At 39.9% G+C, this 16,691-nt stretch overlaps 1 protein-coding gene across 4 annotated transcripts in view; it reads right to left on the reverse strand.

Annotated features, from left to right (window-relative positions):
* Positions 1-5,713: 5,713 nt before the first annotated feature.
* Positions 5,714-16,691, reverse strand: part of lrch3 (leucine-rich repeats and calponin homology (CH) domain containing 3) — a 170,952-nt gene continuing 159,974 nt past the window's right edge. For 3 of the 4 annotated variants that reach the window (XM_048541802.2, XM_048541801.2, XM_048541804.2), the window contains one exon: positions 15,329-15,548. In XM_048541802.2, the coding sequence (XP_048397759.1) occupies positions 15,342-15,548 (207 nt within the window). In that variant the 3' untranslated portion in view covers positions 15,329-15,341. Of the gene's footprint in view, positions 11,317-15,328; positions 15,549-16,691 lie in introns of those variants that run through there. The other variant, XM_048541803.2, reaches the window with a different exon arrangement.

Below are 16,691 nucleotides of genomic sequence, written 5' to 3' on the forward strand. Positions count from 1 at the left end.
AAGGTGTGGAGCTGGATGAACACAGCAGGCTGATGTTTCGGGCCTGGACCCTTCTTCAGAGAGTGAAGAGGGGAAGAGGGTTCTGAAATAAATAGGGAGGGTAAGGCAGATTGAAGATGGATAGAGGAGACAGACAAGTTAAAGAGGTGGAGATGGAGCCAGTAAAAGGTGAGTGCGGGTTGGGGAGGCAGAAAGGAGATAGGTCAGTCCAGGGAGGACGGACAGGTCAAGGGGGCAGGATGAGGTCAGGTCGTCGGAAATGGGGGTGCGGCTTGACTCATTGTCTCTGCCTCCTCCTGCCCCACCAAACACATCTCCACCTATCTGGACTCCATTTTCTCCTCCTTCGTCCAGGAACTCCCTACCTACATCCGTGACACCATCTACACCCTCCACCTCCTCCAGAATTTCCAATTTCCCGGTCCCCAACACCTCAACTTTACCACGGACGTCCAGTCTCTAATACCTGCATTCCCCATGCAGATGGCCTAAAGGCCCTCTGCTTCTTCCTGTCCAGCAGGCCCGGCCAGTCCCCCGCCACTGACACCCTCATCCGTTTCGCCGAACTTGTCCTCACCCTCAACAACTTCTCTTCTAATTCCTCCCACTTCCTACAAAGGGCTGGCCATGGGCACCCGCATGGGCCCGAACTACGCTTGCCTCTTTGTAGGTTACGTGGAACAATCCCTTTTCCATACTTACACTGGCCCTAAACCCCACCTCATCCTCTGTTACATTGTTAGCACCGCCTCGTGCTCCTACAAGGAGCTCAATCAGTTCATCCACTTCACCAGCACCTTCCACCCCAACCTTAAGTTCACCTGGACCATCTCTAACACCTCTCTCACCTTCCTGGACACCTCTGTCTCAATCTTGGGCAACCACCTAGAAACCGATATCCATTTCGAGCCCACCGACTCCCACAGCTACCTAGAATACACCTCCTCCCACCAAACTTCCTGCAAAAATTCCATCCCCTATTCCCAATTCCTTGACCTCCTCCGCATCTGCTCCCAGGATGAGGCACTCCACTCCGGTACATCTCAGATGTCCTCATTCTTCAAGGACTGCAACTGCCCCACCCCCCACCCCACCACAGTGGTCGAGAACACCCTTGACTGAGTCTCCCGCATTTCCCGCAACTCATCCCTCACACCCCATCCCTGCAATAGCCACCAAAACAGCATCCCCTTTGTCCTCACGTACCACCCCACCAAATTCTGGATCCAACGCATCATCCTCCAACACTTCCACCATCTGCAATTGACCCCATCATCAAAGACATTTATCCCTCCCCACCCTCGTCTGCTTTCTGGACGGACCACTCTCTCCACAAATCCCTTGTCCGCTCTACACTCCACTCCACCCCCACCATGCCCAGCACTTTCCCTTGCAACCGCAGGAAGTGCTACACCTGCTCCCACACCACCTCCCTCACCCACATCCCAGGCCCCAAGAATACTCTCCACATCAAGCAGATGTTCACCTGGACATCTGCTAACGTATACGCTGCACCCGATGTGGCCTCCTCTACATCGGGGAAACCAGGAAGAGACCACTTTGCAGAATACCTACGCTCGGTTTGCAGTAAACAGCTGCACCTCCTAGTCGCAAAACATTTCCAGTCCCCCTCCCATTCCTCAGACACGTCCATTGGGGTGGCACAGTGGCTCAGTGGTTAGCACTGCAGCCTCACAGTGCCAGGGACCCAGGTTCAATTCCAGCCACAGGCAACTCTCTGTGTGGAGTTTGCACATTCTCTGTGTCTGCGTGGGTTTCCTCCCACAGTCCAAAAGATTTGCAGGTTAAGTGGATTGACCATGCTAAATTGCCCGTTGTGTTCGGTGGTGTGTGGGTTATAGTGGGAATGGGTGGGTGAGATGCTTCAAGGGGCAGTGTGGACTTGTTGGGCCAAAGATTCCTTACACTGTAAGGAATCTAATCCATCCTGGGCCTCCTGCAGTGCCACAATGCCACCTGAAGGTTGCAGGAACAGCAACACTTGGGAACCCTGCAGCCCAATGGTATCAATGTCGATTTCACAAGCTTCAAAATCTCCCCTCCCCTTTCCGCATTCGCTCATCCCTGCCTCCCTAACCTGTTCTTCCTCTCACTTATCCCCTCCTCCCACCTCAAGCCGCACCCCCATTTCCTATCTACTAACTCCACCCTGCCCCCCCTTGACCTGTCCGTCCTCCCTGGACTGACTTATCTCCTCCCTACCTCTTCACCTACACTCAACTTTACTGGCTCCATCCCTGACTCTTTAACTTGTCTGTCTCATCTCCACCTATCTTCTCCTCTATCCATCTTCGATCCTCTCTCTCCATATTTATTTCAGAACCCTCTTCCCCTCCCCCATTTCTGATGAATGGTCTAGGCCCAAAACCTCAGCTGTCCTGCTTGGCCTGCTCTGTTCATCCAGCCCCACACCTTGTTATCTCTAAGCCTGGAATGAGTAGTCTGTCTAACGTTGTAAGACAAGTCAGATATCCAATGGCATTTAGAACAGCAAGAAAAGACTTGACTGAAAGATACAAGATTCTGAGAGATCTTAACAGGGTAGACGCAAAGAGTACGATTCCACAAATGGGACAATCCAGAGCTATTGGGCACTGTTTAAAAATAAGGGTCCACTCACTTGGGGAGATTTGAAACCTTCTCCCAACCCCCAGCCTCATCCCATGACCAACCTTCCCCCTCATCCCCGCCTCCTTGGCCTGCCACTTGTCCATTTTCTCTCTCACCTCTCCGCTCCTCCCACCTCACCGACCAATCCCCACCACTGCCTACCTGCACTCACCTATCACCATCCCACCTACTTTCCCCAGTTCCATCCCTCTCCTACTTATTTAGTGCTCCCTTCCCCCTCCCCCATTTCTGTTGAAGAGTCCTGACCTGAAACATCAACTTTGCTGTTCCTCTGATGCTGACTGGCCTGCTGTACTCCTCCAGCTCGACACTGTGTTATCTCAATAAAAGAGGTTAACCTGGTAAAGCTACAGCACAGCACAGAATTACTCGTGTGCCAAAAATGTGCATGTAGTGAGTAATAGATGGAAGTGAACAATCCCACAACCAAAAGATCAATTGTAAGATCTCCTGGCTTTCTGTATCAGTTGCGCATGGTAATGGACAATTAAACAATTATCAACATGTGGAGATTTCAAAAGTAATCCAATTCACAAATGAGGGAAGCCAGTGCATCGCAAAAGACAAGGCTAAAGTATTTGCATGCACCTTCAGCCAAAAGTCCTGGGCTGCCACCTGTGGTCCCCAATGTCATAGACACCAGACTTCAACTAACTCAATTCAGTCCACCTAATATCAAGTTCTGGCTGGAAGCACTGAATACTGCAAAGGCTATGGTCCTGATAACACTCTGTCAATGGTACTAATGACATGCTCCAAAATAAGGTGCACTCTTTCTCAGAGAAATTACGAACTGCAGATGCTGGAGAATCTAAGGTGTAGTGCAGGATGAACACAGCAGGGTCAGCAGCATTTGCGGTGCAGGAAGGCTGACGTTTCGGGCCGAGACCCTTCAGAAAATTTGTGAACAAGGGTCTGGGCCCGAAATGTCAGCCTTGCTGCTCCTCCAAGGCTGCTGTGTTCATCTAGCTCTACACCTTGCACTCTTTCTCAAACTGTTCTAGTACAACTAAAACAGTTCATCTACCCAACATTATGTAAAATTTCTCAGTCAGGTCCTGTTTAAAACTTGCTCCATTACCATGCCATCATGCTACACTCAATCAACAGGGAAATGATGGAAGAGGTCATCAACAGTGCTGTGAAATGACACTTACAACATACCCTCCTTACTGTAGCCCAGTTTAGTTTCCACAAAGGCCACTCAGCTCATTACAGCCTTGGCTCAAACATGGATAAAGAAGCATAAGTGAGATGAAACCAACTGCCTTACACCAAGGCATATGTGATTGTAGCTTTAAGGAACCCAAACAAAATTGGAGTCAATAGGAATCTGCAGGAAAACTCCTTACTGGTTGGAGTCCTACAAAGCACAAGATAGTTGTTTGTGATTGTTGGAGGTCAATCATTCAAGTACAAGTTCAAGAGTTCTCCAGGCTAATGTCCTCAGCCCAACAAACTTGAGTTCATTTATCAATGATGAATCCTCCAGAAAAAGATCAGAAATAGAGGTGTTCATTGACGATTGCACAATATTCAGTACTCTTCATAACTCCTCAGATACTGAAACCATCTCTGTATGCAAGAAGATCTGAGAACAGCCGACTTGAAAAAGTAGCAGAGTCTTTTGCACCACACAAGGGCAGGCAATAATCATTGCGAAATCAGAGAATCAAAGAATCACCTTTTGACATTCAATGACATCACTGTCACTAAATCCCCAAATATCAACATCCTGGGGGTTACCATAGTCTGGAAACTGATGTGGATCAGCCATATAAACACTGTAGCTACAACAGCAGGTAGAAATTGGGAACTCTGCAGCACAGCTCACTTCCCATCTCCCTAATGCCACAATTTCCACCATCTGCAAGGCACGTCAGGATGAATTCAGCTTCAAGAACACTTAAGCTTGACACCAAAACGAAGCAACCACTTGCAGTCCATCCACCTATTTCAGTATTCGCTCTCTTCCCCACTGACAGTGACAGCATTTCATACTGCTTATAATATCACTGTAATAACTCATCAAGCCAGCAACAGCACCTTATTAACCTGCGACTTCTATCACCTGGAAAGAAAAGGGCAGATGTATGAGAATGCCACTGGCTGGAGGTTCCCCTCCAAGCCACAAGTGACTCTAACTTGGAACTGTAATTGCCATTCCTTCACTGTCACTGGGTCAAAATCTTGGAAATCACTTTGTAACAGCATTGTAGGTGTTCTTTCACCCAAGGATTGCAGCGGTTCAAGAAAGCAGATCACCACCAGCTTCTTCAAGACAATTAGGGACAAGCAATTGCCCACATCCCATGAACCATTTTTTTTTTAAAAATGGAGAAGAAAATCAGAAATCAGAAAGGGTATAAACACTTGAAAGAGCAGAAACTGAGAAATTAATAAGATGAAAGAAACCTATAAAAACGTTTTAGTTAAATATACATGTTCCAATGGCATTTTTAAGTTAACGCTTCTTTATCAAGATGAACATTGCTTAATAAATTGTCAATTTCTTTCCTTCATACGTATTACATATTGGTTAAGTGTATAGTGGACATAAAGAAAATGCAGAATTAGTAAATGCTAGATTTTTGTTTTAAGAAATTACATGGCACAGAACTATCCTCGCCATCTGCTCTTTCCAAGTAATATTCTACATCTTATGGTAAATTCTTGAAAACAATGTTTTATCATACATTTTAAATAAAATTAAGGAATCATACTTTAAGTTGTCAAAGAATAAAAGACATTTGTAAGCTTTGTCATTTCAAGTATTAACTTACAGGTTGATGTTCAATCAAAAGTAAGTCATGAAGGTTGAAAATACACCTGCAACAAAAAAAGCATCTGGAGGAAATTTTTATTCTATTCATCTTGTTCACAAGAACAGGTCATTGTATTGTGCAGTTTTTACATTGCTCTCATGGAAATCAGTCCTTTTTCAAGTATTTTTCACTTGTTCGAACAGAAGTGGGTATGTGGTTAGAAATGTGTAATAAGGCAATTTTATTTGTAAATAAAAGTAAAACACAGATCCTCAGGGCAGTTCCAATGTACAGTATTTATTCATTACAAACGATTCATAACCATATATTGTGTGTTCTACATATATACAAAGAATTCAGTTACAGCAAAGCTGGAGTTCACAATATGCCTTTTTACATGATAAATATCTACATGATATAATCAAAAAAAAATCAAGGCCCCACGTTTTCCACAGAAGTCTCCCATAGAAAGCAATGCTCAAAATGCATATCCAGTCTTTCTCTAGCTGTAGAAAACACTTAGAAAGAGGTCTTTGGCTCCCTGGAGGGCATCTATAATTTTTAAAGGAACAAGAATGTACACATAACATCCAAAATGTGTACAAATGACTACAATGAGAATAATTACAAAAGCAAATATATTTACAAGTGTATAAACATAAAACAAATGAACTGCATGTTCACCACAGACTTAAAAATTAAAGTACTGGGTCCGGTATCTTAGCTATTGGGTTACCTTGCTTGCAAATTATCTTGTCTTAGAATGTCAGTTTCAACTCTTCCAACCAAAAATACTGGGAGCAGTAAAGAAAGTCACAGAGTCACAGAGTCGTATCGCACAGAAACAGACCCTTTGGTCCAACTGACGAGAGATCCAAAATTAATCTAATCCCATTTGCCAGCATGTGACTCTAAACTCTTCCTATTCATGTACCCATTCAAATGTCTTTTAAATGTTTTAGTTGTACCAGCCTCTACCACTAGCTCATTCCATACAAGCACCACCTTTTGCAAGTAAAAGTTGCCCCTTGGGTCCCTTTTAAATTTTTCCCTTTTCAACTTAAATCTTGAACCCTTTAGATTTAGACTCCCCTACTCTGGGAAAAAGACTTGGTCCATTTACCCTCTGCACGCCCCTCATCATTTATAAACCTCTGTAACTTTGCCCCTGAGACTCCAGGGAAAATTACCCCAGCCAAGTCAGCCTCTCGCTACAACTCAAACTCTCCAAACCCGACAACATTCCTGTGAATCTTTTCTCATGTAAATCAGTTCACTTCCATTCTGATACCAAAGTCAGTTTAAACCCAAACCAAACCAATTTCAAAATTGAACATGAATTTCTATTCATGAAATATGGAATCACCTATTGAATAAAAGTTAAATCAGGCACTTAAAATTTCATAATTATTTCTAGAAGTGGCAGATAGAAATGATCCTGGAAATTTAGAAAACTATATTTTTAGAGTGAAAAAAAATGCCAATATAGAATAAAAGCACAACAGAGCATCTTCAAATGTTTGAATTATTACTAAGTATTTTTTGACAAATCCAACAGATACTGTAAATTTACTTAACAATGGAATACATTTGAAGGAACCTATAAAGAAATCTGAATTATTAGAATCTAATGCTGTATTTAAAATGAGCTGAAACATCTTAACCTGGATACAGTACTGTTCAATGAAATATCTTCCAGCTTTATTTTCAAAATTCTTACTATGAACTGCTTTTTCAAGTTGTCACTGTTTTCATTAGATGAATGTATTCTAACCTATCAACATATTTGTAAGTGAATAGAGAATAAGAAATAGTCAAAGCTGGTATCAGATTGGAGCCCACATCTGACTTTACGTTTTTTCTGCCAGATCAGCGATCAAGATAGGACTTAAAATTTCATCTTTCTAAAATCTCATACATTTTGTGGACGAGATTTGTAAGTTACCATCTGTAGGTGAATGGAAAAAAATACCCTTTTAGACCAGTACTGCCGACAGTTCTTCAAAATGAATTTGATTAAAGAAAGACAAAATGAGTCTAAATTCAAGATTCTACCTTGTACAACACTATTAACTATCCAAATTTAGCATGAGTTTTATTTCAAATCAAAGGTGTCAGAATTCTGGTTTGAGGTGGTTATTGATACACTGACTACAGCAAACTTTACTCCGCCAGGTCTCCTTTTGTTTGGGAGTTAACTTTTCACCTTTTTGTTTATTTTGTCAGTGTTCAAAACAACAAACCATTTCCAAAAAGTGTTGGAAGCAGCTTACCTGGCAGCAGACAACTAAAGTATTGCAGGAACTGAAAAATGACAGTAACTTTAGAAGAAATACCAGTTATAAACCATCTGAAATAAATCAGGTTGGTTTATTTGCTAATCATTTGGTTGAGGGAACATTGGATAGTCAAAAGTAACGTAAGTAGCATTTGCCATCTGCAACTCTGCTGCTTCCATTCTGTGCAATCTTGTAAAATATGACAGGCAAAAATCCATTTGCTTGTAAAATATTAACTGTCCCCTTAACTCTTTTGGCTCATTGTAACAATTAGGGAATATAATTTTGGTAACACCTTGCTATGGCGCACTATCCTGTTAGACTAGTGATTGAAAATTAATTTTAAAAGGCATTCTATTCCTTATTTACTCCTAATTGCACTGCCCAAAAGAAAAACTGGAAGAAAAATAAAATCTCATTCTGTTCGACAGGAAGATGACCAGATAGCCCTTCAAGCTTTCTCTGCAATTGAGTATGACCATGGTCTTAAATTCCACTTTCCCACCCACTCCTATATCCTTTGATTATTTTCAAACTCCAAAATGTGTGACCCAGCCTTAAATATATTCAACAACTGAGGATCCTCAAACCTATGGACAGAAGATTCAAGGATCACAAGCCTTTGAGTTGAGGAATTCCTCCTCATCTCAGTCCTAAATGATTGAGCCCCTTATCTTGAGACCACACCCACAAGTTTTAGATTCACCAGCCTGCAGAAATAATCTCTCAATTATCTACTCTGTCGAGCTCCTTCAGAATCCTTCACGTTTCAGTACAGTCACCTCTCACAATTGGTCCCTAGGATCAGATGGCTGAGCGAGTTAGTCAATCTTTAATGTTATGCTTTGAATGCAAGTATATCCTTCCAAAAGGAGACCAAAACTGCACAGAATAATCCAGATATGGTCTCATTAAAACCTTGGATAATTGTAGCAAGACTTCCTTTTTCCTGTACTTTAATCTTATTGCAATCAAGACCAGCATTTATTTCCTTTCCTGGTATGCTAAATTTGTATGCTCTGTGAATTATAACACAACAGTCTCTCTCAATTTGAAATTTCACACCTTTTCAAAACATTCCACTCTAATGACCGAAGTGAATAAGCCCACAATTCTCCATATATATCCCGTCTGCCATTTTGTTACTCACTCAAGCTGTCATTCTTTGCAGCCCCTTTTTCCCTCACAGCTTCCATCTCCACCCACCTGTTTCTGAGTCGGAATCAGGTCCACAAACAAATGGTTCCTTCTCCAGTAATGTACATAGCATGTGGTTTCAGATGACCTAGATCTCTCAGAGGTTATTTGTAAGCAAGAATAATTATTCTGCTACTCAATGATTTTGAAGAGGAAAAACATGTCTGATGAAAACTAATAGAAGGGAACTGCCTTGGTACAAGTCATTTCACTTCAAATTCATTGTGTATGATATTAGCCTGGTCCTGACAGTGTTCAATGCCAAAATAACTTTTAAAAGGTCCGTTTTTTAAAAACCAGATATTTACTTTTAAGAGACATGAAATGACAAACAAGGAAACCGATGAACTAGGTTGGTAACTAAATCATAAAAACATATATAGCTTAAATTAAAACATCATTTGAACCAAAGTTGGTGTTGAAACTAAACATGAACGGTTACACAAAAAAAGGAACTATTTACAAAGAAAAAAAGAGAAAGTGCAGGCAAAAATTTTTCAGTTCAAGTCATAATTAAAAAAAAAAGAAATCCTTTCTGATGGCTACAATCCATCCCAAGTTTTAAGCAAAAAACACTGTGAATTGTTAAAATGGTGTGAAAATAAATCACTTTGATAAAAATGGTGACAGAATTTTGGTATGAGCATCTAAATAATTTAAAAGTGAATTTCAGGATCAATGATCTCTAAGTTTGAACACTTTAGGTTTAGTATTGCAAGTGTACATTGAGAGATTCCACCATGATAAACAATGAAATCACAACTTATTCCATAAAGGGTATCTTTCATGTTTGACCTATAATTAAGCCACAACATAAGTTAAAATGGACACAGACCCTATCCCACCATATTTTACTATTCATAAAACTGGGCATACATAAGTTGACAATGTAGTGGAAGATGCTGTGCTGTATTTCATGTAGCAAGCCTATACTACAGACAGGTTACCTTCTGATGCCATGAATTGACTGACATCATCAATGCCACATGATAAAGTGCTTATCACTACATTATGCAAATATGGCTAACTTAGTGATTGCATTATCACACTTATGTGCTATGAATAAATATATACACATGTATATTGCATGAATATAATTTATAATATGAAGAGTATATTCTGTCAGCATACTTAAATCACTCAGTGTTGCAAAAATGAATACATAAAGTTAACAGAAAGGAATTCCTAAGTAAATATATAACTAGAACGAAGGAACCCTCGGTACCAAACCTGGAATAAATCATACAGTACTGATCCATTTAAGAGTACAGTGCATAATTTCTAAAATGAACTCATTGAAACACCATGAAACATCCTTATGTCATTTTACAGCTGGATTAGCTATCAGTGAAATACATCACTTCTATTCTGGAAGAAAAGCTTCTGACTAGATATTCATGCGCTTATGCAAATTTTTACACTACTCGCTATCAGACAGGAAATGCATATTAAAAGGATACACTGGCCACTCCTCAAGTGGCTTTGCTGCTGGTTATGATTTTTTGGTTTCCTCTCTGATGGATACTCCACAGCCAGTTAAAGCTGTAAAGAGTGTCAGTAGACTGACAGGCCAACTGCCCCAATCAAATTAGTCAGTTGCACTCTGGTGCCAGCTGTTTTACTGGGTGTGCTGCTAAAGAAAGGAAACCAGGAGCAGGATAAATTAGATGAGGGGGCTTCTTGGCTGGGTCAGTATGAGAGGCCAAGGATGAGGAATCTGGTGTACAGGAGCTTCCATTATAAAAGGGGCTGTTTGAAGGAGATCCTTCCATTCCATTCCATTGAGGTGCAAGTTGTTTTACCTCCCTGGCTTCCCATTTGTCACTGACCTCCTTGCATGTAGGAAGTGGCCACCTACTTGTAATTTTTGAATTATTTCTTATTCCTATTTATGTATTAGATGACAGAGTATTCCTGATAAATATGGTCTTACTGGCACCAGGCAAACATTGAATTATGGTAGATAGAAAATGAATTGAAGAGCTACTTACTGGACTGTCACAAAGCAAGATGTTATGAACTAGTTTCTAGGCCCATTTGTTCACTGAATGCAATGTATACCCATTTTAAATGTTACAGAAACAATTTTTATCATAGTTCCCAAATTGGAAAACAAATTAAGTGCTGCTTTTTTAAAAAAAAGCATCAAAAAATGTCACATTTAGCAACTGACTTTCTCAAGGTCGTTATGTAGATAGTAAAGAGGAGTGTGATAGAAGTGATTGTGATGGAGACCAACTTGAAGCATATTCAATTGTGCTTTTACATTGTTTCTTGTGAGAGGTACCCATTGCTTCAAGTCTTTAGGCAGTTGATTAATGGTGCTGTTTGGTAGGGGCGAGCTCAAGCAGATTTTCTATAGTCACGGCTACTTGTGCCAGTCCTTTCTCTTCTAGAATGTGAAGGGGCAGACACAATCGATCCTAAACAAAAATGAAAAAAAAAGGGAGGGGAACAAAAGGGCGAGGGAGAAAAACAAAATTAACAAATGACATACATGTGAAAAGAAAACCAAAATGTAAAAAACTGAAAAAACAAAATATGATAAAATTAATTTCTTAATGCTAGTTACTTACATACAAGTAAACTGATGTATGAAGACAAACAGCAACAAAAATTGGGAGGGATGCCACTGTGGACAGTAACATTAGGATTTATCACTAATCAAATACCACCAACAAAAAAGGAAGTCTCACAGCTTATCACTGATCTCCATGTACCTGTACCCCGGGTGAGAGATTAAGGAGTTGCAAAAAATCAAGACAAAAGCATTTTATTCCTGATAATGGGAACTGCAGATGCTGGAGAATCCAAGATAATAAAATGTGAGGCTGGATGAACACAGCAGGCCCAGCAGCATCTCATAACCAGTCCAACCTGTCTCTGCCTCCCTAACCTGTTCTTCCTCTCACCCATCCCTTCCTCCCACCCCAAGCCACACCTCCATCTCCTACCTACTAACCTCAGCCCACCTCCTTGACCTGTCCGTCTTCCCTGGACTGACCTATCCCCTCCCTACCTCCCCACCTATCTTCCTTTTCTCTCCATCTTCGGTCCGCCTCCCCCTCTCTCCCTATTTATTCCAGAACCCTCACCCCATCCCCCTCTCTGATGAAGGGTCTAGGCCTGAAACATCAGCTTTTGTGCTCCTGAGATGCTGCTGGGCCTGCTGTGTTCATCCAGACTCACATTTTATTATCTAGCATTTTATTCCTGTCTGGATGATGCTTGGATGGCCACTTATATCTCCAAACTTCAATGGAATTAAAATTTGCTACTTTACATGTGAGGTGTATGACAAGTTTTTAAAATGAAAGATGTTGGGTCAGGTTTGACATGATCCTATTTTTCATATGCAGGATTTAAAAAGTAGAGTCCTGGACACGAGTGTGTACAACTTAAATTTACCAGGGCACAGTAAATACAAGGCAGAAGCTTGATATCTGTTACTTAGATTTGTCCAGCATATGTTCATTAATTTCAGACATATCTGCAGAATGCATTACACAGAGAAGAATTTTATAGAGCATAAAAAAGTTGGATGCAGGCTAAAAATCAAGCAGTCACAATCATAAAGTCAAATAAAACATAATAAAATCAAAACAATGTTTTAATTCCTCAGAAAAGTTGATCAAGAACAAATAATATTAAAATATAATGGACAATTATAAGTTATCAGTAATATTCTCTTTCCTACTGAATGAACAAAGATCAGGATTGGAAAATTATTTAATAAGAAAATGTCTAGATTAAGACAATTCTATAAATAAGCTCCTGTTCTTATCAATAGACGATGTTTTCGTAAACCAAAAGATCTACATTTAAAAAGAATACATGCCATTTAGATTCCCATCTACCAGATTTGATAAAATCAACAGTAATTTTGCATTAATCATCAAAATAGTGCACTTCAGTGGGCCCCTACTACATTCTTAGAATCATTCCTAATTTAAGTGCTTTTCAATTTCACAGAACATCTGTAATTTTTCTTATAGAATATGGTCTGCTGTTTCTTCAAAGTTACATGATCTTACAAAGTTTAAATACAGGCTACAGGGATGGGGTGAGTCAGGGCAGGATTCTCTTCAGATGGGCAGTGTGGACTCGATGGGCTGAATGGCCTGCTTCCACCCTGACGGTTTCTATGGAAAATTTATTTTCCAGAAAATCTATGGAAAAAATATTATTCCCCAATTACTTCAATTACAGCATTAATACATTAATAAAACTTGTACTTTGAAACTACTCTTGGCTGGAAGAATGGTAATAAACAATGTCAAATCTGGTCCTGAGCTGTATAGACCAGGAAGGTCTCAGGTTTACGTTTGAACTGAATGAGAGAACCTCAGTCAGGCAACAACAGAGTTGCCAAAACTGGGTTGAGAGGTAGATGGACAAAGAATGAAAAATAAATCTCCCCAATAATCTGATTTCCATCCTGCTAGGATGGGGCAGTCAGTGCTACATTGAAATGCTGTCTAGGTTCAGATGGGAATAACATGCCATCTTTGCACGGCAGTGAACACTAATGCTGTGTGCAGCACCAGGGGAACCAGAACCAAGAATAAAGTATAGTAGCGGGGGGTTTAGGAAGGAGGGGTATACAAATGGCAACATTTGGACTAATGGAGAAATAACATTAATTTATTTCAATGGTGCTGTCTTGCTTTTGTAGTTGGTCTCCATCTTGCCTCACACCACTAGACATTCTACCGCAAGTAGCTCAATTTTAGTATTTCTTATGCATGCCTTTTGGCTAAAGGAAATATACATCGGTTTCATCTCTGATACAAAGAAAAGCAATTTTATTTCTGGCCACCATGAATATTCTTCCAGTTACTTTATTCATGATGTTAGCAACCAGTAACTCCAGCACAATGTTCACTGTTTTGCTAACTATATGAAAATGTGGAGACTTATTTAACCAAACACAGACTTTCTTCACTGCTGTGAGAGAAAATAGCTTGTTAAATAAACATAATGAATAATTGAACAAAATTAGAAGTTGGCAAGATAAGATTTCTACTTTCGCAAATATTCTTGAAGGTTAAGAAACAATGATACTTGGTTTATGCAATATCAGATGTGAAGTGGCATTACATTAAAAAAACAAGATTTTATTGTCAATATTATCGATATTTTCAAGCATCAACTTTACTGTTGCAATGCGAAGGAAAAAGGTGTATCAACTTTGCATCAGTGAGGTTTTTTTGAGATCATGGTGCTAAATCAGGAACCATAACTTTCAAATCACAGTTTTGACATCAATTACATAACTGAATAGGTAGGCCAGCTGTCCCCAGATAATTCCTAAGTTATAGCATTTATGAAATATAAGCATTCAGTAAGATAAAGTTCATCTGTTCCTACATGAGCCAACCTTTATTCTACTAACTTTAATGATTTTCGCTACCATATAATGTTAAGCTGAATGATATTGATCAACAGCCTGTTTTTGCATATTAGTTATCAGGAATGATGAAACATTAATTATGGCTACATTTGATCTAAACACAAACTAAACAGATGTTAGAAATGAATTTTATTCACAAGAAACAAAACACGCAGTATTTATTGCTACTGAAACTATCTAGTCTTGCTATGACAATTAATTGAATGATCAAATCGTGCTAACTTTTAATACTAATATATATATGCCGTCGTGATAATGTAGTGAGGTCCAGGCACAGCATGTGCTATAGATCTTCTCACATATCCACAACTGCACAATAAATTCACACGAAGCTAAGTAATACTTTTACAACTACTAAGTTCTACACCAGCCAACATCTGAAAAGATGGGATTAATAACCTAACGTAGTCGATTAACAATCGCAGATACTTAAGCATAATCAAAACAAACCAGTCATTGGTGAACAATAAGAACGATTATTTTTGAAGGTAAAAGTGTTTCAAAGCACTACCTTCCCAGTTCCAGGAGTTCATTTCCAAGGATAGAGTGTCGGCAGTTGGACATGTCATTAAAGTGAACATTAAAAGTTTGCTCCATTTTCCAACAACGATCTCATCTTTAGAATTAGCCCAACAAAAATGTAAACTTAGCCTTGTTATTTTGCCAAAAACTTTGATTAACAAGAAAACCCAAAAATTATTCTGACGGAATTGCAATAGGTTTTTTAAGAACCATAATGTCAGCCAAGAAAGCATAAACTTTTCAGTCAAACAACGGAGTGTTGACTGAACTGAATGAGTAGCCCAAAAAAAGCATCTAGACAACAAAAGCAATTTAAACGTCATAACAAATAGTACGCAAGGCACTGTGAATGGTTTTTACTCCAAAATATTAGGAGTATAAAATCTTTATTAAAAATATCTTATAACTGTACTTCAAAAAATTTTCTACGACTTTTCGCAACTAGGGCCAAATGCACTTTGTAGTCAGTCCCTCCCAAACCCCACCCTCCCTTACACCTTCTTTCTCTTCTAATTAGAACACAGTGACGCAATGGTATACAGTAAAAAGCAGAAGCATCACATTGATGTAAAAAAGAGCAAAGCCTGCAAGCTGGCCACCAGAGAGAGGGGTGAGAACAGGACTGGTTATGCTTGCTCCCAAAGTCAGTAGCATGTCAACCGTCTTTTGAGTGCTGAGGAGGTTGGCTTGGAGCACATCAGATGTAGAGCAAAGGTCATCCTTCCAATATTTCAGTGATAGCAGGAGAGAAATGACAGAGAAAAATTAGTTGAGAAAAATCAGCATGCAACATTTACTCTCAATTATGTTTATCTTTCTCCCATTTCAGATTCAAGCACATAAACAGAAGGTGTGCAATTAACTTCCAAAAGTCAGTAACCAATTTAAAAGGTACCAGTAATTTCAAAGAAGTTTACAACTATTGTTCAGTTTACCCTCGTTTCTTGTGCAAACAAGCAGAAAGTGTTGAAGACTTGGTTAAAGAATTGAACTTTGGATTTATTCAAATCTATGTGATTATTTGTTTTGATTTACATAGGAATTTTGAAGAAATTTTCTTCATATAGGTGAACTTCTCTGCTGTAAAGTTGGAACAGGTCACGTGTTCATTTTAACTAAATTCTTACAAGAACATTACAGCTTTAACACTAGAATAGACTATTAGCTGGTGATAGTATCACCACTTGTTTCAATTTCTAACCCTGCTGCATCACTTACTACTGCTCGATCATTATTCGTTGTGAACAGTTATGTTGAGGGGTATCACGTCAAAACTAAAATGAACGGTGGCAAACAAAAATCAGGAATGCTCACGTCTCTTATTTTCAATCCTTCTGCATAAGCAGTGATTGGAAGAATTGAGAAAAGAAAGAGAATTAAATTAAAAGAATTAAAAGGAAGAGAATTTGGGGCAGCACTGTGGCTTGGTGGTTAGTGCTGCTAGTTCAATTCCGGCCTCAGGTGACTGTCTGTGAGGAGTTTGCACATTCTCCCTGTGTCTGCGTGAGTTTCCTTCGGGTGCTCCGGTTTCCTTCCACAGTCCTAAGATGTGCAATTAGGTGGATTGGCCATGCTAAACTGCCCATAGAGTTCAGGGATGTGTAGATTAGGTGGGTTATGCGGGAATGGGTCTGGCTGGGATGCTCCAAGGTTCGGTGAGGACTTGCTTGGCCGAAGGGCCTGTTTCCACACTGTAGGGACTCCATGATCGTCTATGATCTATGAAAACTTCTGAATTGTTCATTGGAAAAATAGAATTGTGGAGATAGACAGCACTGAAACAGACTCTTTGGTCTAACTTGGCCATATTGGCCACATATTCCAATGAAATCTAGTCCCATTTGCTAGCATTTGGCCCATATC

The sequence above is a fragment of the Stegostoma tigrinum genome, chromosome 14, assembly GCF_030684315.1.
Source record: "Stegostoma tigrinum isolate sSteTig4 chromosome 14, sSteTig4.hap1, whole genome shotgun sequence".
Lineage (NCBI taxonomy): Eukaryota > Metazoa > Chordata > Chondrichthyes > Orectolobiformes > Stegostomatidae > Stegostoma > Stegostoma tigrinum.